Source organism: Amaranthus tricolor, chromosome 3 (genome assembly GCF_026212465.1).
Source record: "Amaranthus tricolor cultivar Red isolate AtriRed21 chromosome 3, ASM2621246v1, whole genome shotgun sequence".
Lineage (NCBI taxonomy): Eukaryota > Viridiplantae > Streptophyta > Magnoliopsida > Caryophyllales > Amaranthaceae > Amaranthus > Amaranthus tricolor.
Genome location: NC_080049.1, coordinates 35,236,429 through 35,262,017, shown reverse-complemented (window position 1 = coordinate 35,262,017; position 25,589 = coordinate 35,236,429). Strand labels below are relative to the sequence as shown.

The 25,589-nt window shown below is 30.0% G+C and overlaps 3 protein-coding genes across 3 annotated transcripts; 2 read left to right on the top strand and 1 right to left on the bottom strand.

Annotated features, from left to right (window-relative positions):
- Positions 1–991: 991 nt before the first annotated feature.
- On the top strand, positions 992–6,691 carry LOC130808585 (glycosyl hydrolase 5 family protein-like). The gene is made up of 4 exons (XM_057674040.1): positions 992–1,399; positions 4,063–4,310; positions 4,921–5,441; positions 6,066–6,691. The coding sequence occupies exons 1-4, from the start codon at positions 992–994 to the stop codon at positions 6,485–6,487; spliced, it is 1,599 nt and encodes a 532-aa protein (XP_057530023.1). The 3' UTR covers positions 6,488–6,691.
- A 234-nt stretch (positions 6,692–6,925) lies between these two features.
- On the bottom strand, positions 6,926–12,846 carry LOC130808781 (proteasome subunit beta type-7-A-like). Its single transcript, XM_057674271.1, has 8 exons — positions 12,538–12,846; positions 11,383–11,524; positions 8,841–8,937; positions 8,656–8,725; positions 8,470–8,574; positions 8,276–8,374; positions 8,078–8,165; positions 6,926–7,436 (listed from the first exon to the last, which is right to left on the bottom strand). Exons 1-8 carry the CDS (start codon positions 12,682–12,684, stop codon positions 7,360–7,362), a joined length of 825 nt encoding a protein of 274 aa, XP_057530254.1. The 5' UTR covers positions 12,685–12,846; the 3' UTR covers positions 6,926–7,359.
- Positions 12,847–20,850: 8,004 nt separating this feature from the next.
- On the top strand, positions 20,851–24,417 carry LOC130808852 (cytochrome P450 86B1-like). The gene is made up of 2 exons (XM_057674369.1): positions 20,851–21,433; positions 23,129–24,417. Exons 1-2 carry the CDS (start codon positions 20,924–20,926, stop codon positions 24,224–24,226), a joined length of 1,608 nt encoding a protein of 535 aa, XP_057530352.1. The 5' UTR covers positions 20,851–20,923; the 3' UTR covers positions 24,227–24,417.
- Positions 24,418–25,589: the final 1,172 nt, after the last annotated feature.

Genomic DNA, 25,589 nt, shown 5'->3' with positions numbered 1-25,589 from the left:
CTTGTTTAATTTTTTCACAGTTTTTAAAATAAATTTTAAATTTCAATATCTTTAAATACGTAAAATAAAATATTATAAAATATACATAAAAATATATATTAAGATGAATTTAACTAGATCTCATATGAATATATTTTATTTTCTAAATATGTCTTAAAAATATTAATTAAATTTCTCTCTCCCTAAAATGGAATATTTCAAATGTGAAGAATATTAGAAATTAGAGGCAGTATTTTAATTCTAAATATTTCTTTTTATGTTTATTAAAAGTTAAGACTATTATAAAAAGTTAATGTTAAAATTTACACTAAAGCAAATTAAATAAAACCACACTTATAGTTTAAATATTTGTTATGAGTCAACATTTGTAAAATAGTATGTGTTAGTGTTGCACATATATAAAGTAAAGCTAAAACTATTCTAATTTCTACCAAAGAATTCTTGCAGCAATATGAAATTGTGATATGTTTGTGGTTACTCAACCTATTACTTAAGTAAAGTCTTGTCTTTATTAATCACATAAAATGCACTATTGCACATGCTAATTCAGTCACCCAGATTTCAAAATGGGTCCACCTCAATTTTTTTTGAGCACAAAGATTAAAAAGAAAAGTTAAATTATATACGTTTTTAATTGAATGTAATATTTATATATTTTTATTTGTTTCGCTAACTTTATCTTAAGCTTTCTCACTCCCATTTGTTTTATACAGATCTAATGCACTTATTAAATTTTTAATATCTCTAATTATGCATAATTAAAAATTATGAAAAGTTAATTTTAATAATCCTTGTATTGAGACGAATCAAACAAAATCTCACTTGACTATATTTCAACTTATAGATTAATAATAAAATATAAATTTAATAGTGCGAATTAAAAAAATAGCATGTCAATCTTAGATTAAACCCTATTTCATAGAAGTATTTATAATCATTAAACTCCATTAGAGTACAATTTACAACTACAAAACATAGAGAAGTATCAAAAATGAAGAGAAAAACATTGGTTACAAAGTACTCCATCGTCACCATTGTTTCAATAATTATCTCTGTTTATCTTCCATCAACCGCTGTTTTGTGGACGAATTCCCGATGGATCGTCGACGAGAAGGGACAGCGGGTGAAGCTAGCGTGTGTAAATTGGGAGTCACACCTAGAATTAGTAGTAGCAGAAGGTCTTAATAAACAGCCAATTGATGTTATATCAAACAAGATTAAAGACATGGGTTTTAATTGTGTTAGGCTAACATGGCCTCTTGAATTAGCTACTAATCACTCCTTGGCTTCTCTTACTGTTACACAATCTTATGAAAATGCCGGTCTTTGTACTTCCATTCCTGATTTACAAGCTAATAATCCTTCCATTCTTCATCTCTCCCTCTTAAGTGCTTTCAAGGTGATTTACTCATTTCTTTATTCATAGCTAGCTTTTCCACTTTTCCTTTTTTAATTAATTACCCTATTTAAATTATTAGACTTTTTTTTTTATTTTTTTTTATTTTTAATTTGACTCTTAAATAAGTTATCTTGTGATTAGTGCTTTCATAATTCATAATCCATTTCTAATTTTTAAATACATTATAGTATATTAGAATGTTTTATTTAATTGTCTTTTGTAAGTACTATATATACTCAAATTTTGTTTACACTTCAAAAGAAATTCTCATGTAAAATAATGTAATGGAATATAAAAACAATTAAAATAAAGTAATTATAATGGACTTAACATAAATGGTTTTTATGATTATCATTATACTTAATATATATATATATATATATATATATATATATATATATATATATATATATATATATATATATATATATATATATATATATATATATATATATATATATATATATATATATATATATATATATCCAACTCGTAAAAATAAAATGGTACAAGAGTTGTAAAAATAAATATGTAATGTAATATTTAGAAGTAGTATAATTTATTGTGACTAGCAAAGTGTACTTTTCACATGAAGGTTGGTTATAATTTCATCTTTTATATTTTTAAATAATGGTAAGGAAAATAGGAAGAAAACTTTATTCTCAAGGAGATTTGATACATTATAAAACATATTCTTTTGTTTTCTAAATAATATTTTCATTTGTTATTTATAACATTTCTATTTGTTATTTTCACCCAAAAAAAAATATTTTCAACTTAGTATGTTAGTCATATTTAACCCTTATTTATTTATATATGACAAAAATTTTTCTTACTATATTATAAAATCTTAATATTTTATTTTTGTGATCCCTATATATATATTCCTCAATTGCAATTAAAAATTTAAAACCAATATAAATATTTATTCAACAAATAATCATATTTATCTTTATTTATTTTATTTTATTTATGTGCTCTATACATAATACTCACTTACAATTAAAACTAATATAAAATATATTCTCAATCAATGTGTCCAATTAATTAGAAACATAATTATAAATGCTTGTAGTTACAAGGAAAGCTTCCCGAATAATACTCGTAGTTCTTTAAATGTTCCCACATTTAAGCAACAATACTCTCATACTTCATTATTCATATTAAAAAATTCTTTAGTTTTTCTTTGGAAATAGGGAAAATATAAATTATGAAATTATTATATAGTGTGTATAAATGTTGATAATCTCATTGATTTTTAAAGGAAACCTGACCAAGTTGTGATAAGCTAACATCCTTTTTTGTTATATAAAAATTAAAACATTATTTTTGATTATTTTTTTGGAGATTAATCCTTCTTTCCAACATTAAGTTTTAATTTGCCCTTTTCTTCTATGACTCTATTTATTGTGTAAATTCGATCCTTGAAATTATCTTTATTATGCATATACATAAAATCATAAAAAAAATAAAATTAATAAAATTTACATTGAGATAAATAAAAAATTTATTTATATAAAGAATATTATACTAATCGCAGTTATAAAGTTTAGCACTTTTGCGAATTACAATTTTAATATTTATTTTTGGAGAATTACAGTCACCAAAGTATCAAAGTTTACAAGTTCAGGCCAAAAACACTAAAAGGGTCGGAATTTTATGTTTTGGCCTGAACTTGCAAACTTTGATAACTGTATTCGCAAAAATTAAACATTGAGACTATAATTCATAAAAGTGCTAAACTTTAAGGCTATAATTCGCAAATTATTTAAATCCTAAATAAAAAAAAATTAATCAATTTCGACCATCTTGTGAAAGAAACCTATACATGGAATTAAACATGTGCTGGCTTTATCGCATTGCTTATGGGTACTTATTATCTCTACATCAAAAATAAAAAAGGCATAAGAAAAAGTGAATTGAGTTATTCCGTGAAAGAAAATTGATATATTAGGATCATGTATATACCAATAATCTAAGAGAATAACCTTATTAGGATTTTGTTTCTAAATTTGATGGCCAATTAAGTTTGGAATTGATTTGGGAAATAAGAGTTTGGATGAGTACTTAAGTCTAACACTTCTCGCTCGGATATTTAATAAGTATCATTTTTTTGGGACACGAACACGATTCTAAATTTAAGTCTCATTAAGCTCTTTTTCTTCTTTCAGCCTCTTTGTAGTAAAAAAAAGACCATTACAAATTATGATCTATTAAACTATAGGCATCAATGATGAATAAGGGTATAAATTAATTTTTAACAATATAAATCTTAAACCATTAAAGAAGAAAATTTTATAGATAACATTTTATTTCTAGCATTCTAAAATAGTGCAAGCAAAAATAACTTTCAAGTCAAACAAAGTTATACTATTTAGCAAATGATTTTTTAATTAACTTATGACTATTAAATTTTAGTTGGTCAAACAATTTAAAAAAGTATTTGTTTATAGCTTTTAAACCAACAAATTTTGACTTTTTAAATGGACATTAATTTTTTGACCTATTTTTTCTTTAACATTTAATTTTAATCAAACATCTTCATCACAGTTCACTTAAACAGTTAACTTCGCAGCTAACAAAAATTTCACTGCTAACATCCAACAATTAATTGTGAAATTGAAAAAACATAACCTAATTACATTTGCTTAAAAATGATGCAGGCAGTGGTCGCAAGCCTTGGAAAAAACAAAATAAGGGTGATTCTTGACAACCATGTAAGTAAACCAGGGTGGTGTTGTAGTAAATCGGATGGCAATGGCTTCTTTGGAGACCAATATTTCAACCCTCAAGATTGGATCAATGGCTTGACTAAAATGGCTACTCTTTTTCTAGACAATCCATATGTTGTTGGCATGAGTTTAAGGAATGAACTTCGTGGACCAAGGCAAAATACCAAGGATTGGTATAGGTATTAATTTAATTTCATTTTATAATTATTGTTTTAATCAACAATTGTCACCTACTATGTCGTTTTCGTTGTATGTTGTTATGTTTCTAAAAGTGAGATATATTGGATATCGATTAGCTTAGATGGTAAAGTCATGTGATGGCCGGCGATAGTCACTCAACTCATATAGAGGTATATGTTAAACGCTACTAAAAACGTTTAGTTGAATTAATTCCTTAATATGGTATCTGAGCCAACAAGAAAGAAAAATTTCGAGTTAAACATATTGCGGCTACAAGCCTACAACTATATACTCTTTCATTATATTCATTGCTACCTCCAGTTAGGGTATATAACATATTTTAGAGCGTCAATCATCACTTTAAATTTTTTGTTGAGTTGGTTACTTGATCTGATATCAGAGCTAACGTGATCACAAGTGAAATATTTAGTATCAGGTATGAGAAGATCATGTGTTGCATTCACATTTTTAGACTAAAGAACTCTCGTGTGAAGGGACGTATTAGAATATATAACATATCATGGAACCTCAATCATCAACTTAAACTTTTAGTTGAGTTAGTTCCTTACTGCCTCCCACATATCATCGTTTGACAAAAGGCAAATATAGGTACATGCAAAGAGGGGTAGAAGCAGTGCACGAAGCCAACCCAAATATACTAGTCATTCTCTCCGGCCTAACCTTCGACACAGACTTAAGCTTCCTCAAAACACAACCACTAAAACTAAGTTTCACCGGAAAATTAGTGTATGAGGTGCATCAATATTGGTTTTCGACGGGTTCGCTATGGGAAGATGTCAATGCAAACCAAGCTTGTGGAATCATGAAGAACAAACTTATAAAAAAGGCTGGGTTTTTACTTGATCAAGGTTTCCCTTTGTTTGTAAGTGAATGGGGAACAGACATGAAAGGAACAAGTTTAAGTGAAAATAAGTACTTAAATTGTTTCCTTACTTGGGTAGCTGAATATGACTTAGATTGGTCGTTATGGACTTTGGTAGGAAGCTATGCTTTCACTAATGGTGTAGTTGGGATGGACGAGAGATATGGATTGTTGAATTCCAATTGGACTGGTGTTCGTAACAATACCTTTTTGCAAAGGATTTCTGTTATTCAATCTCCTCGTCAAGGTAAACTTTCTTATCATCTAAATTTGAAGTATATATGAGCCTTATCAGTGAATAACGTATACTTTTTGTTTATATGAAGTTATGGTTGATATTTTGCTATCAAGGATGAATCAAAAACAACCTCTTTGTTATTACTAATCAATGCAAAGTTGCTTACTTTTGACCCTAAATATTTGTTCAATAAAAATAGCTAGTAACAACTAACATGTAACCTATAAGTCGCTACAACCGCAAAACCATCTATACGCACTAAAACAACTATTACGTCCAAGATATTGCACGAAGGATGAAAAATAGTGACATAAGGATATATTCAACAAAAGTAGCTAATTCAAAATAGTCTCTTTCAACCCTTGTTGGGATAGTTTATTCACATTGAATTGAAAATGATGTGCACATTTTATATGTCATTAGAGTTCTTCTATTTTAATGGGAAAACACGAGGTGCGCACACTTTATAAGCCAACAAGACACCATCCCAAAACCACATGGCAATGGGAGAAATTAGGGCTCTTACGACTTATAAAGTGTGCGTACTATCTTTAATTCATTAATTTGGGATAAACCATTATGACAACCCTAAACCATAACCTGATAGTCTGATTAATTTATGATCAAATACAGGGCCATCAGCAATATTAGCCGAGAATCGGAAGATAATATATCACCCATTAACAGGAAAGTGCATCCTAAGAAAGTCAATTATGGGAGTTAACCTTGGAAATTGCTCAGAATCAAACCATTGGAGTTACACTCCCCAAAAGACTTTGATCATTGAGTATTCATATTTCTGTTTAAAGGCACAAGGGATGAACCGTCCTGCAAGGCTCAGTATCATTTGTCCGGGTACAGGAACAATATGGGCACCCATTTCAGATTCGGAGCTCCATTTGGCTGTTACTTTGAGTGACAACACTACAGCTTGCTTAGATGTTGATTCTGGTAATAATCTTATTACAACAACATGCAAGTGTTTGAGTAAAGACAATGGGTGTGATCCTGGATCTCAGTGGTTTACGTTGGTTGATGCTTACAAATATTATTAGAAGGAAAATATATACTCATATGTAATATTATCTTCTTTTTTCTAAATAATTAATTAGTAATATAATAAAATAATAAACGTTTAAGATTGCAGAATTGTAGTAGATGATTTCAAAATCATAAAATTTCTGTTAATTAACGATCGATTCGTGATATGTCATTGCCCTTTGGCATGGATGTTGTAGGAAATTGTGAAGTATGGTACTAATAAGTTATTGGGGAATTTCATGCGGTAGACAAATATTTTTTAATCCACATGGTTATCTGAGTTTTTAACTTTTTCATATAGTAGACAAAATGTTAAATTTTTTTTGTTAAAATAAGTAAACTACAAACAAGATGAAGTTAGTACCAAACCCAACCAACACCACCACATCAATAGCCCAAAAACTCCTCGAAGAAGTGAAAAGATACCACCCTTCGAGGCAGAAACAGGCATATTCCAAACAATCTTAACTCGTGAGAAGCTAGCATATATGTCGTTTGAAATCAAGGTTGGTTAGTTACACCCAAATCCTTCAGAAACTAGAGGTGCATTATATAGAGTACATCTCGATTAATACCTCATACATAAAGCTTCAACGAATAATTTTCTCAAACTCGATTCCCTGATGATCTAATTGTAAATTTGCATTGTCAGCCAAAGGTGTAACATCTAACGAAGTAATGCTACGGCCTTTGAGCAGATGATAGAAAATCACGACAAGAGTCTATGCAAGAATCCTAAAATGCACAAAGCGCAATTCTACATACATAAAAGTATATTCGTTAAACAAAGCATCATAGCAAACCTATCACATTCCAGACCACGGTAAAGACAGCCATAAAGAGCGAGTAAGATAAAAATTCTCTTGTCATCCTATCGTAACCACCATCACTCTTCCATTGCATCACCTCCTTCAACAGCTTCAGTCTGCTCTTTCAAAGATATGACCTTTGTCGAGAGAACCTCTGCAAAACAAACAGCAGCAAAAATAAAATATATTTAGTGTAATAGTATATTTTTAAGGAAAAAAACAATACAAATCATATAACAAATCGAGCAGAAGCATGAGCTGGGTTTCAGTTGTGGAATAACAGTTAAAATATATTTAGCACAATTGTATAATTTTAGAAAAAATAACGATTCAACCGTGTGTGATTGCAATAACAGTTATGGAATCGGTTAATGGGATTCAAATTGGAAGTGAATTTGAGAAAGTGTAATTATCAGTAATGGCTTCTCCCAAATTTTCTTTTACATATAAGTCATTCACATCCACCCGCTCACAATAGCATATGGTAAAATATGTTTGTAATCATCTTATGTCGCCAATATGAACAGGCTCATCAACAAATGCTAGTGCGCCAAACTTTCCAGCACCTACCAACACCTCAAGAGTTCCTCAAGCGGCAGTGTGGCCCAGGAGAATAAGCAATAAGTGTTGAGCAAATACTCATCAAATACGTACAAACTAACAGTGAGGTTACTATTGTTATATGTTGCGAGATAGGCGAATAGCCATATTATTATTAGATTATGCGAAAAAATAGGCAATCAATCAGTTAAAGAATGCGTTTCAATTTGTAATACACAAGCACAAGAACTTCACCTGTAGGCTTAGAATATGAATATCCCTTGGCGCTTGTGTAGGTACGGGGATTTGGCAGCACATGGTTTCTTAGATAATCAACATTTCCCTGTGAAAATAAAGCAAATTTACAATAATATAAGCCAAACAGAAAAAACAGGAAGCATGGCAAGATGCAAGAGAAAATGGTTTGAAAGAAACAGCTAGATATGAACAGACCTTTGTTATGACACATACGTCCACATTGCTTCCACTACCAAGGTCATTAAAAATACCAGAGGAGATTGCTTCACACACTAGTTTGATTCCTTCCTCCCTCTGCATGCAAAAGAAAATAAGAAGCATGTTTTCTTAAAAACAGATAACTCTTTATTTAGACTTATGAGCACACTCCACTTTTAATGTAAACTTACGGATAGTCCTTCACGATATTTTGACTCAAAGATAGCCATCGCAGCAAGGGAACCTGATCCCATTGTAGCAAAAGGAAGTGTGTCGGTTGATCCGTGAGGGTATATCTATACAGCAAAAAAATCAGCATTTCAAACAGCCAATAGAAAGTTGTATTTGTTGAATGAGAAATCTAAAATGTTCCATACAGTGTGTAGATGAGGTCCGGTCACATCAACTCCACCTAGCACCAACGCTGCAGAGACATGTCCTTGATACCTTGACCATAGAACAAATGAAAATTAGATGTTTAGAACTCGTTTAGTGAGCATATAAAGATTATTTTGGGTTCTGAGGAGTTTAGAGAGAAATTAATCGTAAATCATAATCTCACCTAAATAGATGGGACTTCAGAAGGGTAAGAGCTGTAACAACCCTGGACTCACGTCCAGTGTGATACCTGTGAAGCTTTAATTGGGAACTAACCATGTCTACAGACAAATATGAACTAATAGTCAGAAACAATAAGCATGTTAGCAGACAAAAAATATGGTGTAGCTGACAGTGTTAGAACAAATTCTTGTGATATTAATAAGGTTAACCTTTTCCAGAATCAAGGGAAATGATATATAAGTATATATAGAAGAAATCTTAGAAAAACACCCAGACAACATAAATACATTTCACATATCATAAAAGTAGTGAGGGATGGAATATTATACTTACTGTTAGTATTTTTCAGCAAAAAAAATAAAATCATGCAAAATATATAACATCATCTATGTTTTATCCCTCAAAAACAATGGAAGAATATAAACATTAACAAAGAAGAGTCTATGATATACAATTCGCGACACGAAAAACAGTTAGGAGTGAGGACAGCCAGAATACCACCCATAGACGAGAACCCGTATACAGCAGAAACACAATTCATGTACCAAAAAAATAATAGATGATGGGTAATTTTACTTGCAGTTAGATATTTCAGCAAAATAACGACTCCTAAGAAAAACATAAGGAGCATCCATGTAACCATGTTATTTCTTAAAGAACAATGGAAATAATATAAACTTAAGTGATGAAGAATTTTTAAAGCAAAAGTCATCACAAATAATTAGGAGACGTCAGCTTAATTAGAGAACGAACATTGAAGTGTTTCATACATCAAAAAAATTTAAGCAAGGACACAATTCAATTAGCTGAAATACATGAATACATTCCCAATAGATAAATTAATACAGTGCAAGATATGTATCGTCAGGTAAACACAAATGTTAGAATATGTGGAGGGGCAATAGAGGATTTTCTAAGCACAAATCACCTTCATTAAGGTTGGCCCTAAGCTCCTTTCTTTTGCAACGGTCCTAGATGAGATAACTCAATCGATACAAGAAGACATGCATTGGCACACGTTGTTTGCAGAAGACAATGTTTTGTTAGACGAGACTAGGGATGGTTAAATGCTAAATTAGAACGATTGAGACAAGAGTTTGAGACTTGGAGTCATGATTTTCAAATTTCGTAGTAAGAGAGAGTATATGGAGTGTAACTTTCGCAAAAACAAGATAAAAAGAGGTACTATAAAGCCAGAAAAGAAAGAAATCGCTTCAATAAGATGCTTCAAGTACCTTGGGTTTGAACTTCAAAGTAGTGGGAACAAAGTTGAAAAATAATTATTTCATTCTTTATCCCTATCCATCACACCAAGCATGAAATACAAGTCCCTAACTATCCCAGTGCCATAATACAAAGGATATGAAAAAATTTGACCTATTTCCATTGCCTTGTACATATCTCCCTCTCTCTCTCTCCCTAACCGTTATTCCTCTTATCCCCACATCCCATATACCAAATGAACCATTATAGATATGATAGTCAGGAAAGTCTTTTTGTTGGACAATATATTTGATACTTCCTCTTCTTTTCTACAAAGGCGTCATTTCTCCCGAAAAGTTCTCACACCTTTCCAAATAGGACACACATAAAAAGCAGTCGAAGTAGCTCCCATGGTAATAGCAATATGACAATATTAGCCTATGCAACTCAAAGTGAACTACATATATGATTTAAAAATAAAGGGAACAGCATTGTACCAAACAACCAAATGCACTCCACAATCTGAACTACATGTATGATTTATACAAACTAAGGGAACAGGAAGGAAAATTCAAAAATCAGAAATGTTCAAACCTCAATCACATGTTAGAACAATTAACAAAGGAAATTGGACCCCAATCACTAAGAAAATAGTCGCATTGCTTCCACAAAGAAAACCCTTCAGTAATTAGCAAGTTGTTGCTAAGAGGCAGTGTGAGCTATGTTGATCAAGCAAAACAGCTCTACCAGTTGGTATCAAAACTCAAAAAGTCTCCACTTTTGATGGCTTGCCTAAGCTATCCAATTACTCCTCATCCTTAAGATTCAAGCTTTCAAGCCAGATAAGTGGCTATGATTATAATGACATCTTATCAAAATTTCACAAAGGTGTACCTAGTTAAATAAACTAATCACAAATGACTATAGAACATAGGTTTTCTCAAACAACATAATGATAAGCTTTAGGTGCAATTATTACCGACATCAAAACGAATCTTACTAAAAAAAGTAACCCTTGATGGTTCCTTCATTCTCTATAATTGAAATACCCATATTCACACACCAAGTAAGCTTAAGATATGACTCAGAACTTGGAAAGCCCCCAGAAAGAACCTATGAATCCAAACCTAATACTCTAAATGTTGACGTCTTGAAAAGGCATTGTTAGCAATTCCAATAAGCTCCAAGAACAATTGAAGCATGGACACTCACATTTAAGAAAATTAGGCAACATTCGTGTAAAAACCATTCAAGCTACGAAAATTTTGTAGCATACTATTGGCGAGATCAAAGTGGCATGAATTGCACCATCACCAAACAACAGAGAAATTAGAGCTTACCAGTCACTGCCTCTGTATCAGCTGCAGTTCCTGCACCACAGCAGTAAATGTTTGGCGCCATGTAATGAATTTTTTCACAGTTCTTGTCAGCCACAATGGGTCCTTCAGTCGCTCTTGTATCAGCACCAAGAATAACGCCATCCTATGAATTTACAGTGCTTCGTAAAATAGGCGTACAAGAAAAATCACTATTGACAATGATGTAGTTCCATGATTCAAAAATAGAAGGAAGCAAAATGATTTTCTTTATTGTTCCCTTAAAAGACCCATCTGCAGTCAGCAGAACTATGATCACATCCAGATGAGAACTTATACAAAGCAATTACAAAGATTCCATAGTACACCATACACGTTTGCATAATATGAACTGATACCCAAAGTAATTACAAAAATTACAATTAGGACTTGCCATTATTCCCTTACACAAGGGGTTCCTACCCCACTCTACCACTACCACCCTTCCCCCACCCCCACCCCTCGAACCCCCCGCAAAAAATCAGTTCTCACTTTATCTAGATACTCTCTGCTTTTCTTTCTACTGATTTCAATCTCTCTCATTTCATTTTATTCTCACTTCTGCTCTATCCTACATTGCTTCACCCTCTCCTTCAAAGAGAATTAAATGTTACCCAATTCAGTTTTGCTCTAAATAACTACCCAAAATTTTCAACAGCTCAAAGAATCCAGGCATGCCCTCAACCAATGGTAAAGCGATCTCCAGGATTAAATCCCATCTCGAACTAATGGCCATCATTTGAGTAATGCTCACATTCCATAATTTCACTAGGTCCTCATTTCGCCATTCTATTGAAATCCAAACAGATTATTTCAAGTAACAACTAATGATTAGGTTTAATCTCATAAAGTTTAAAACTTCAGAAGCACCCTTCACTAAAACCATAAAAAAATACAATATTATGAAGTATGATCGCATTAGAGCTAATTAACACCTTTATCACACTAGACTTTGAAGCTTATCAACACCTTCCCAGATTACAAGGTTGAAAATTTACATTAATTGTAACATAATCAAAAGTAACATAAAAACAGATCAAATAATCAAAAAATCCCTAAAGAGACGATAAAAAAAATTAACTTAAGAAGAAAATTACAAGAAAATGAAATATAATTGACCAAAACAGTTAAGAAAAGTACCTGAAAAATAAGACCAACGATAGTAGTACCAGTTTTGAGATAAGTAGGAGGTTTAAGACCACCCTTATTCATCAACATCTCATTCCTTTTGCATAAATCGAAGCTAAATCCTCCCTTTGCAGGAACTTCATTCTGCATGTTCGTCATTTTTTTTGGATTGTAGTTGCAATTACAAATGGCTAAAACCCTAAATTAAAGAACAGAAAAGGGGGAATTGCAGAATGTAACTGAATTTGATTCTTACAAATAAAAAATGTGATGATTTTAAGGACTTTGGTTAAAAAAAAAAGAGCGACTTGGAGAAGAAGAAATCCAGATTCGAGGATTTTTTTTTTTTTTAGAACTGAGAATAAATGATGGCCCAATGCATCAAGGCCCATTTTTTTGATTGAAGGCTCAAGAAACTCATATGTCCAAACATTGAAAAACTGAAATAAAAATAAGTTCATTATTAAAAAATTCCCAAAATAAGTTTTGAAAAATTTTAATTTTCAAAATAAGTGTTTTAGTGTCCGAGCCTAAGGTTCAGTATGTTCGTGTTTGCTGAAACTAACAGCGATTAAAGAAATTGGTCAGAATAGTAAAAATTTTTTGTTCGTTGATACTAGTAACGAACAAACTTGTTTTCATTTTTTGTCCCTTCTAACATTATAACATTGTCTCCATTTTGTTCGTTGTTACTAACAGCGAACAGAGAATTTTGACTTTTTTAACATGTTTCTTTGTTCGCTGTTAATAACATCGAATATGCCTGACTTTGGTTTTAGTATGAAGACGCTTATTTTAGAAATTAAAATTTTCCAAAACTTATTTTAAGATATTTTTTGATAATTAACTTTTTTTTTTTTTTAATCTTTCTCCAAACATCTTTCAACTCTATGTCCTATGAAGAAGCGATTAGAACACGTGATGATATTACATTAATTAAAAATCTTTCTACTCTTTTCTATTGTAATTAAAATTAAAAAATAATAAAATAATTGTAAATTACATCTTTCACGCTTTATCATTTTAATAGCATCAGTCTTAAAGTTTAATTTTCGCGAACTATAACCATCAACTTATCAAACTTGACAGCAATACATCCACCTAGTCAGATTCCGATGAAATGACCTCTAAATTGTTAAAGTATATAACATATCATAAAGTGTCAACTATAAGTTTAAGTTTTTGTTGAGTTGGTATAGTTCCTTGACATGGTATCAGAATCAATGTGACAAAAGGTCATGGATTGGAATCTCTTTACCCCTCATTAGCTGATGGTTGAGACATCGGAATATGTTATATACTTTAACATGCTTTCTAACACAAGAGTCTTTTTAGCTAGAAGCGTGGATGTAGCACAAACTCTCTCCTTATACCTGACGCTAAATATTTCATTATAAATAAGAAATGGTTGACCATTAACTGAGCTAATAACTTCTTGACTTTAATTAATCCTAATTAATCTAACCTAAAAAAAGAAAAGAAATTTTTTAAAAAAATTCCCACCTCCCCACATCCCAATTACCCCCCTTCCACCAGACTAGACCAATAATCAAAATAGCTAGTCTCCATGAGAGACGTATCTTAGACACAACTCATTAATAATTAATTTCTACTTATCGTGTTCTTAATGCTTACTTACGTTATCCTTAATGCTTACTTATCGTATCCTTAATGCCTACGTTCAATATCTTAAATGTCTACTTAATTATTTTTAATGCTTACTTATAATATTTTAAAAAGTATATAATGGGTCGGCCCAATTACAGTTGGTCTCTAAAAAAAATTTGTGTAACCAAATAGGATTACGTACATACTAGTAGAAGTATATGATTCATGAGTTCTATTAGAAAGATTCATAAATCGTGCATGGCACGAGAACTTTTCTTATGATTAAATTTTTATTTTTTTATTGAAAAAAGATATTTAAATATTTTAGTGTTTTAGGATAGTGGGTGTGCTTTGAGTTAAGTCGTTGAGTTAAACAATAACTTGACTTAAAAGCAAGTTTATTATTCAAGGCAACACATTTGGCTTTTATGGGTTGGGATATTGTTAAATTAGGCTGGACTTATTGTGAATGCTAGCATATTAATGGGGGGACACAAGTGCACACACTTCATAAGCCAAGGAGATATATACCATTCCAAAACCATATGGCAATGGGAAGAAGGTCTCTAATAGCTTATAAAGGGTGCATACCATTTTTAATGTATCGATGTGGGATAACTCATCCCAACAGATATGAACTTTTGAGTGAGACTCGAAGTCGTTGTTTAAGATAACAGGTTCACTTAAATGAGAATCGAACTAAATTAAATCCATGCATTCAAATTTTATAATTGAGAATATTAAGTCGTTACAAGAGGGTATTTTTGAGCGTTTGCTTTTGTGGATTTTCATTAGGGAAACTATAAATTTTTACATATTTGATTAAAAAAACTGGATTATAATTACCGGAAAAAAAGTAAGTAGGTTTATAGTACAATTAGTTAGTAAGTACTCCACCTACAATTGTGTCGGCTTCGTGCTTAGTTGATTGGCATTGTACAAAAAAAATTACTATAAGAAGAAAATGTGGTTTAGCTTAAATAGATTATAAATACTTTATATTTTAATTAATTACTTCCTCTATTTTTATTTGTTCTTTTTATTTACTTTTTGTACAGATTTCAATGCAAATTTAAAAGTTAAATAATCTTAATTGTGATTTTTTAAAAAGTTTAAAAATTTGATATTTGGAAAATATATATTGAAACGAATTTATCAGGAACCCGCATAAATATACTTTTTCATATTAATCAATGAGAAATCATATTCAAAGTTTGACATTAAAATTTATAAATTTTATTTGAGGTAAACATATAAATACGAAGAAAATATTAATTTAAATTTTAAGAGAAAAAATTACATATTACATCCAAACATGAATGTAACAAAAAGTTACTCGTACAAGTTTGATCACTCCTTTTCAAATCAAACATTGTGAGCAAATCGGACAAAAAAGTTTGTATGTTATCAAATGTGTTTTTATTTAAAAAAATCAGATTTCATTATTTTTCGGTGCATTTATTTTAATTAAACATTTTACTTTTAAAAGTATTAACCATATTAAGATCATTAAACTTGCATTATGTAATGCTATCTTTATCAAATCGGTTGGCAGCTAGTATATATTGCTACCTTATCAATCTTATTAAATTAAATATTATTTGATCCTATTATAAACCATATATATACTCTAAATACTTCCATGAGTATCCAATTGATGTGTTAGCTATGATATTTATTAATTGATTGATTGATTGATGGATGAGTATTTTTAGGAGATTCACAAATTTATTGGATCCCTTTGAATTAATTTATATCACTTAATTTGCTTTATTTTTATTTTTGAATAATGACCTACTATTTTCTTTCAATCTCATCTATACATTTTAATTCTCTTTTAATTTTATTCACGCAATTTATTTTCTCTCTTCATTTATTATCACTTTCTTAAATTTTACTCACTTTCTTTTTGATACAAATTAAAGAGAATATGAATATATGAGTATTATTAGACATCAATAAAAAATAAAATTCAATTTACTAACAATAAATTTACTTTAACTTTTTATTAGGATAAATTCCTATTAAATTATCTAAATTTTCTCATATGATCATGATGTTTCAATATACTCATATTTAATTACTCGAAAAAAAAATATACTCATATTTAATGCATTATGTATGGTATGTCCATTATGTTGGAGACTTGAAATGGACCGATATCAATCAACAAACATCCACTACACTTCCTCTACTACTTCACCTATTTTTAATGCATTTTCTTTTTTTATAAGTATAATTTTTAAATTTTTTATGATGTTTTTATCTTTGGAAAATTTCACATGGTAACCTTAAAATTGTCGACTTTATTTTGTGGTAGACAAATATTTATTTAAATCAACATGGTGACCCAAAAAGTAAAAACTATGATTAAATGTTTTTATTTGAAATCAAATGTTATATTTCAAATTAAGCATGTATAATGATATATAATATACCCTTCAATTCATAGAAAAGGGACATGTACTTTTTGACACTAATCACTTAATACTCTTAATTTGTATTTTATTCTTAATCCATAAATTAAAACATAGTCAAGTGAGATCTTGTTTGATTCGTCTCAATGCAAAGATTAATACTATCCACTTTTTATAATATTTTGTTATATATAATAAGAGATATTAAGTATTAAATGAGTGCATTGGATAGTGTGAAAAAGTAAATGTTCCTTTTTCTATAAATTGTAGGGAGTATTATATGTCTAAAATAATTTCTATTTTAAACTATTATTAAGTTAATTTTTAAATGTGAATCTATTTACATTTAAAATTCTTTTGCCTAATATAAGGTTGGCAAAATACATTAAGTTTATTTTGATATATAAGATTTTTCGTATTATGAAAGAAAATTCTATATGTATGACATACCAGCCACATAAGTAAATTTTAACCTATGAATTTTAGTTATTTCAATTGTCCTAATAAGATTTTCAGCCCTTTTATATGAGACCGTCTAACCGTAAGATGAGTCCATATAAAAAATCTATTATGCTAAATATTTTTATTATTGAGCTATTTAATCTAAATATGAAAACGTCTCATATAAGAATTTGTGTAAAATTTATGATGTAGTAATATTCAACAAGAGAGAAGTACCAACACAATGCTGTTTGTGAGGCTCATTAAGGGGAAAAGGACTTAAAGTGTAAGAGGAATAATGGACATATACCTAAACATGATAATTCATTCCAATTCCATAATGTTTTTTAGATAAAGAGTATTCAAAAAATTCAAACACCCATGGGCAACGGTCCTTTCACAAACAAATCTTCGAGTACAATGTAGTTTACAGTTAGAACAAAAAATACACAAAGGTCATTAATATTAGTTCCTTCGTTAAAATATAAATTAGTCTAATAGTTAAAGATTTGTCCTTTCATTCTTGTAATAACATTTTAGTTCTTACCAAAAGTAAATTTAATTGTATCTTAGATGGAGGGCTGAATTCCAGGCTATAAACGTTAGAAATTCCAAAATCTATATCCAAAAAAAATTTGAAAAGTTGATGAGATGGAGGTTATTGCCTACTCTAGCCACCCTTACTATAATAATAGTATCATATAACAAGGATCTGAAGTAAAGACGAATAATTCATACATATACCACTTCAAAAGAGAAAGTGGGGAATGTGATCCAAATAGCAACGAACAAATAATAACCTAAATTTTAATCACAAACAAAGTCAAAACTACGACTAGATAGAGTCATTGCTAACAATGATCTTTACCGACCAACTTTTTAGTAATTGATTATATTTATTGGTCTCCTCAACAAATTTTGGTTGCCGAGTACAGTGTGTCTTCCAAAACAACCAATTCTTATCGCAGTTTGTTTTATATTTCTTCTGTTTTATTATATTTGCACCTAATAATGATATTTTTCTACATAATATATGACCATTAGTTACAAGTATTTCAAAATGAAAGTACTATAACTTCGGTTCAAATTGGATTCATATTCAAATTTTCGAACCCTATAAATCCAAGGATATTGATGTGAAGGATGAATTTTGTATTAGATAGCTCTTTATCTATGTGCAACCTCGTTGTATATTTAATATAATGATGATATATACATACCAATGATATTGGATCTAATAACCCAAATGAATGACTTTGCTTTTACGTGCTATTGGGCGGGCCAAAGTAACCAATCTTTGTTTCCACGGAATTAAATTCTCTAGTTAAAATCGTATACGCAAAAAGGTTATGAGATTTAATAATTATTGGTTGGAAAGTGGAATTACAACATTAATCTCTTTGCATGTGGCTGTTTAAATTGGTTACAATAATGTTTGTATATCTAACCATGTCTAAAGCGATAATGAGTGGTTCGAGAAACCTAAATAAGCTTAGTGATCCATATTTATAATAATTGACTTTTGCACCTACTAAGATTTAAGATTCATGGAAAATTGTTGAACTTAGTGATAAGTATTGGTGTTTGTTCAAGTCAGGTGTATCGTGTCAGTTTAAAAGCGACTTTGTATTTATATTGATTTTTAAATAATTATATATATATATGTTAAAAACTGATTAAAGTCAGATATAATTACAAATTTAGGTAAATATCAGATCAACTAATCTATTTTAAACACCTCTAATAAATTATATCAAAATAAGACTTTGTTTACCGGCTAGGCCCTATCTAATGAATGTGACATGAAAAATATTGGTCTATGTATACATTGGGAGAAAAAATACTCAATCTCCCACTATTCATTTGAATTATATTTACATTATAAATTTTAGATATGTGAGTGTTTTTTGAGTTTTATGTTGTAAATTTAAAGAGATGAAAAAAATACAAGTGCATATATGTAATTGTAATATAATGCATATAAAGTTTAAAAATACGATATTTAGACTCTGATTCTTTTATCAAATGGAATTAATTTAGGTAGTTGTTAGTTTATAAGGGTTATGGTTAGCAAATATTTAAAGAAAAGAAGTTCAAACTACTTCATATGATTGACAAATTCAAACTTTTTTCATGTTTGTACGATATTAAGATATAGGACTAGAGTATATCCTTGTCTTTATATTCAAACTACCACCCAAAAAGACTTTAGTTGGCAACTATTATAAAATAGTTTGTATATATTGATAATCGCCTATTTTTAAATTTATTACATATTTAAAATAATATATTATAAGGAAAAATATTACAAAAAGAAACATCACTCTAACAAACACATAAATTAATGATCAGAGGGACTACTATCATAAATATTTGAAAACTTAAGTAGACCATACATACTTTAATACTTTACCAACAAATTTATATCCAATGTACGTTCTATAATATATTACTTCGTATGAGAAATTCGATGATGATCGGCTTTTAGTTTAGCAATTAAAGTGATATATATACCTTTTATGACCATTCCTCACATAATTTTCACCGTGGCCCACTCGTGTGGACACGGGAGATCCGTGGGCTTGAGCCTACAAATCCACGAGTCAAGAGCGTTGACTTGCACATACACTTGGTGAGGTTCATTATTTCTCAAAACCATATGGTAGTAGGAAGATTAGCTCACCCACTATATATGCAAGTCAACAACCCACTATTTTATCAATGTGGGATCTTGTCTCACATGTGAAGTATTTCCAGCACTCCCCCTCACATGTGAGCCACATCATACCAGGAATCACCTTCGGCTCCGATACCATATTAAGCCGTGACAATTCGTCACATAATTTTCTCCGTGGCCCACTCATGTGGACACGGGAGACCCGTGGGCTTGAGCCTACAAATCCACAAGTCAAGAGCGTTGACTTGCACATACACTTGGTGAGGTTCATTATTTTCCAAAACCATATGGTAGTAGGAAGATTAGCTCACCCACTATATATGCAAGTCAACAACCCACTATTTTATCGATGTGGAATCTTATCTCACATGTGAAGTATTTCCAACAATATATACCTTTTATGAGATCATCACAACTACCAATATTTTTACTAATCAAATAAAGTTTAAAGAACATGTAATTATTTTAAAAATGTCAATTAAATTTTTGAAATTCAAAAAATTTAATAGAAATTAATCATTATAGTATAATAATAAATAAATTGTATTTCTTTTATTTTCTAATGTTTTTCTCATTTGAAATATTTTACTGTAAGAAGAGAGAAATTTGACTATGATTTTTAGTATAAAACATATATAATATATTAATGTGAGATTTATTATCATACACTTTATATATTTTTTATAATGCGTAATTAGGGATATTGAGACTTAAAAATTACATTGAAAATTATGTAAAAATAAACAAGAAAATCAAATAAATGAAATAAGTAATATAAATTTTGTTTAAATTTCATTGAAAGCCTACTAAACACTAACAAGTACTCCTTCTGTTCTCTTAGATTTACATTAAAGAAAAAATGGATGATTTTTAAGTAAAACGTGGACAATGGTAATAAATGAAGAGAAAGATTGAATTGTATAGATGAAATTAAAAAATTATTAAAATGTATGGACGATATTATAATAAAGAAATGGTGAGCCACTATTCAAAAATAATAATAATATAAATTAAATAAAACAAATCAAAATAACCAATACTGTAAATTTAATAGGAGGTAATAACAATTATCTACCCTAAAGGAATCCATTGGAGAAAAAAGCCATAAAAAGTCCAAATGTCACATCCTTACACTTCATGGGCATTATATATCCCAACTATCACATGTAATACTTCACAACTTCCACTTCACTTCCCTTTGTATACTCCCATAAAAACCCGATTTTCAAACACAAAAAAATTATAAAAAAAACTAATGGATTATTATTATTATTTCACAAACTTTGTTACAACAATTATCAACAAACTACAAATTAGTGATATACTCTTAGCCTTACTAGGCTATTTCTTATTCTCTTGCATACATGAAAAACTAACAAACAAAGGCCCTACGTTATGGCCTATTATTGGAATGATCCCCTCATTTGCCCTTCATTTTAAGGACATTCATGAATGGAATACAAAAGCTTTGGAAAAAAGTGGGGGAAGTTACAGGGTTAGAGGTATTTTAGGTGGATTCCCGGGAATTATGGTAGCTGATCCTGTAAAAATTGAGTATATTCTTAAAACTAATTTCAAAAACTTTCCCAAGGGTGTTTATTATAGAGAAAGGTTCAATGAACTTCTCGGCAACGGAATATTTAACTCCGACGATGAGGAATGGAAGGAGCAACGCCGTATTGCTACGTCGGAGATGCATACTAGTCGGTTTGTGCATTACTCTTTGAAAACCATGCAAAGTCTTGTGCATGATAAATTACTCAAGGCATGATACTTTTTGACATTTTTTTTGTTAATTAATTGCAATTTACTCACATTTTACGTACTTTTTAATTATTGAGAATCATGAATTGATTTATTATTAAATGCTTTTATTTTTATCATGATATGAGTTAGAATTAATTTTCTTGCATGTATTATTTCCCGCTTTCTCTCTTACATGTTCGCTATCTTTATCTATAGATTCTAACTTGTGCGGAATACTGAATCGTTGGCTATGGTTATGAGCTAATAACTTTTTACATGCATGTAAGAATGGTACATTTTTATGATATAAAATTCTTAAGAAAAATTGTTTTTTTTTAGAGTTTTATCACGAGTTAAGGTGGTCAAGAATAGAGGAGTCCTTATTATGCAGGAGTATAAGACTGAAAAATGAAATAAACTAAGGATAATATTGTCAAAGGACCAATTTTGATTATCAAAGTTTAATTCTTAATTAAGTTGATTAAAGCACGAGGCATTATCTCATCCAACTTTCAAATTTATAAGTGAAATGTACGAGGAGTATATATGCTACATTCACACTTTTAATTTAAAAGACTATTGTGAAATAGCATCATGATGGAGTATAATATAGTATTATTTTATTATTATAAGATTTATTAATTAATTTAAACTCTTAATTGAGTTAATTGTTTGACATATATGTATTTAGTTGTTATACAACTTGGGCCATAGATATAGCATATACAAATACATTTGACACGTATTTTTTAACAATAACTTGCATGTGTTTTTTTCCTAGTGCTTTTAAGTAGGACGTGTCTATTGTAGTTGAACTATTCATTTCAAGGAATTTAGCCAAGGAGTACAATTTTTATTGTATCAAAAGTAAATTTTTTCATTTGGGAAATTTTTAAAAATGAATTAAGTAGGATAAATAATATCATCAATACACAAGAACAAAATTAGTTTAGAGTTGATTTGACCATTGGATGAAGATGTAGGGAAGACGATAATTAATAAATTTTGTGTTAGTTTTAGGTAAGATGGATGGATGGTGGAAGATGGATCATTAAGGAAGATGAAAGGTTCTAGACACTAATTTATTGGGAAAATTCTATCATAAAAGAGTAATAGCACTAGTATATATAGTTCAATCCACAAATCTTTTTATGACTATCTCATTATTGAATAGTTTTAAATTGAGCTAAATAGTCCAGCTAAAAAAGCATTTATTTTTACGTTTAAAGTACTCTTTTTAATCGCTTGACGTTTAATTATTAACATATTATTTTTAAATGTTAAAATTGATAATTTAGATATTAAAACACTATTTCTTATATAAACATGTATCAACATGAGACATAACATACAAGAGTTCGTCAAAGTTATGTTTTAAATATTTTGATTTAGATATTGTAGGAAAACTCTAACGTTGGTATATTGATGTGCAAATACTAGCACATACAAAACATTTACATATATATTTTAGGCTAGTCTTACGTTTGTTTATTGTTTTTAATCAAATTATTGTATGAGATGATCTTTTTGTGAGACGCATATCATATAGGAGTTAAATAACCCAACTACTACAAAGTATGAGTGTATTAACTCTTTATTTTGAGGTCGTCTCATCGAGAGAAGATCTCTCAAGAGCAACTGTTAATTTTAATGTTATTTACTTTTATATACAATAAAAAAATGGAGTATAATTGTATCATGGATAATTCATTAGGTAATAGAGAAGCAAGTTATATCATCAGAAGATCAAGCAATGGACCTTCAAGAGTTGCTCCTCCGTTTCACCTTTGACAACGTCTGTGTGGCGGCATTCGGTGTTGATCCTGGTTGCTTAGCTCTCGACTTGCCGGAAATTCCTTTTGCCAAAGCATTTGAAGAAGCAACAGAATACTCTCTGTTTAGGTTCTTGGTTCCAGCAGTTGTATGGAAAACTATGAGGTTCTTCAATATTAGCAAAGAAAAAAAGCTTAAAAAAGCAGTAAAAATTGTGCATGAATTTGCTGAAACAACAGTTAAAAATCGTAAAGCAGACTTAAATAAGCCTGGTAAATTTGATCAAGAACCTTGTGATCTTTTATCTAGACTTATAAAGATGCAAGATCATCCTCTATTATGCAGAACTTCCCACACCACAATTTTCTCTGATAAATTCCTCAGAGATTTCTGTATAAGTTTTATCCTAGCAGGACGCGACACTAGCTCTGTCGCGTTAGTCTGGTTCTTTTGGCTAATACATAACCACCCACAAGTCGAATCCAAAATCCTACATGAAATTAACGAGATTTTAGCTCAAAGGATTGAAACAACGAAAGATCAGGATCCAAAAAAAGTTGTCTTCCTAGGAGAAGAACTTGACAAAATGGTGTATTTACAAGCTGCATTATCAGAATCACTAAGACTGTACCCATCTGTGCCAATTGACTTTAAACAAGCCAAAGAAGACGATGTTTTCCTGGATGGTATGTCAATACAAAAGGGTCATAGAGTGTTGTACCATGTTTACGCAATGGGAAGGGTGAAATCGCTATGGGGGGACGATTGCTCGGAGTTTAGACCAGAAAGATGGTTAAAAGACGGACAATTTATAAGCGAGAATCAGTTCAAATATGTTGTGTTCAATGCAGGTCCTAGACTGTGTGTTGGGAAGAAATTTGCTTATACACAAATGAAAATGGTAGCTGCTTCAGTTCTTTTGAGGTATAAAGTTAAGGTAATTGAAGGCCAAGAAATAACTCCTAAAGTTACAACCACTCTATATATGAAAAATGGTTTGTTAGTTACCTTTCAACCAAGACAAATTTCGTTATCTTAGTTTGGTTGGGGAATTACTTTTATGAATAAGGTAACTAGGAACCCTTGTTACCTAGTAGAAATTGGCTTTGTATAACTACATATAAGACAAGGGTGTGTATGTGCAAGATCTATATATATATATATATATATATATATAGGATTGTTTATGTGAAAATTATTATCCATATAATGTATACCTTGTTTTATTGAGTTTTAGGGTAATTAAGATTTACAAAATGTGTAATTAGATAGTACTCTTAAGATGTTGTAAAGCTCATCAAGTTTTAATTTTAAGTTACAATAATAAACTTATTGGCCTAAACTGCACCTACATAAAGGCTTTAGAAGAAGTTAGTACTAATATTCCAAAACCTTTGCCTAATTAGAATTGATCTGAATGAATAGAACATGTAGATTTGATTATGAAAATAAACTACATAATCTTGCCGGTGGAAAGTGGTACTTGCTTCAATTGAAACAAGACTCGATTTTCAATTTTGGGTTAAAGTTGGTCATATTAATATTGGGGTGAACTTGAATTGAACCTTATTCGGCCTTTTCAAGTATGTTCAATTTAGTATGTAGCATATTGAATAAGGGGTCCTTACACTATAACAATACATTCAAAATTAAAAAGAATCTATAATAGATTTTAAATTGTCCATGAAATAGCTCATCTTAATGTTGGTAAATAGAATTCCTATCAAAAGCCAAAAAAGTAATTATACAATAGTTTATTACTAAGAAAAGCTAACAATTTCAATTAATAGGACAAAGTCATGTTTATTTTAATTTTGTTACACACAAAATAAAAAATATATTAGATAGTCTTATGTTAATTTTTCTCTATCACTCCAAATTAAAAATAGATTATCAATACACAATTTTCATAATTGTCCGTCACACATTTAAAACTAAATCTTTAAAATAGTTTCAGTTGAGTCTTTTATATCAACTTTAAATTTGATATATCTATTATCTACTAAGATGTCCCACTCACGTATAAAATGCTAAAATAGGTAGCAACTCGATGTCATTGATCTCCTAAGTTGTCCCATTGAATAGCATATTCTACTAAGCTCTATGACACATGACTCCAAAGTCCAAACTGTCCTTAAACTATAGTGGTTATTAGTTAGGGACATTATAGTTTGTAGGGTAGTTTGATTGACTTGCATCTTAATGGAACAAAGATTGAACAATGAATTCATAGGTGGCATTCTCATCTTTTCAGACTTCAGTGTACAGATGCTACTGATGATCATCCCAGAATGCTACTGAATTCAATTTGTACTTTGCCAATGCTAGCCTTTTACAAAGATACTCAACTCAATTCTTTTAAATTGCACCATTTTGATCCAATGAGATTGCTATAAGGAGTT

Bases quoted from the DNA above. Each gene is read 5' to 3' on its own strand.
- LOC130808585 (XM_057674040.1), top strand. From the start codon at position 992: ATGAAGAGAAAAACATTGGTTACAAAGTACTCCATCGTCACCATTGTT. The intron at 4,311-4,920 runs GTATTAATTTAA...AGGCAAATATAG, and splicing joins AATACCAAGGATTGGTATAG to GTACATGCAAAGAGGGGTAG. The intron at 5,442-6,065 runs GTAAACTTTCTT...GATCAAATACAG, and splicing joins TATTCAATCTCCTCGTCAAG to GGCCATCAGCAATATTAGCC.
- LOC130808852 (XM_057674369.1), top strand. From the start codon at position 20,924: ATGGATTATTATTATTATTTCACAAACTTTGTTACAACAATTATCAAC. The intron at 21,434-23,128 runs GCATGATACTTT...ATAATTCATTAG, and splicing joins TGCATGATAAATTACTCAAG to GTAATAGAGAAGCAAGTTAT.
- LOC130808781 (XM_057674271.1), bottom strand. From the start codon at position 12,684: ATGACGAACATGCAGAATGAAGTTCCTGCAAAGGGAGGATTTAGCTTC. The intron at 8,726-8,840 runs GTGAGATTATGA...TCTATGGTCAAG, and splicing joins CTGAAGTCCCATCTATTTAG to GTATCAAGGACATGTCTCTG. The intron at 7,437-8,077 runs GTGAAGTTCTTG...TTTGTTTTGCAG, and splicing joins TTCATATTCTAAGCCTACAG to AGGTTCTCTCGACAAAGGTC.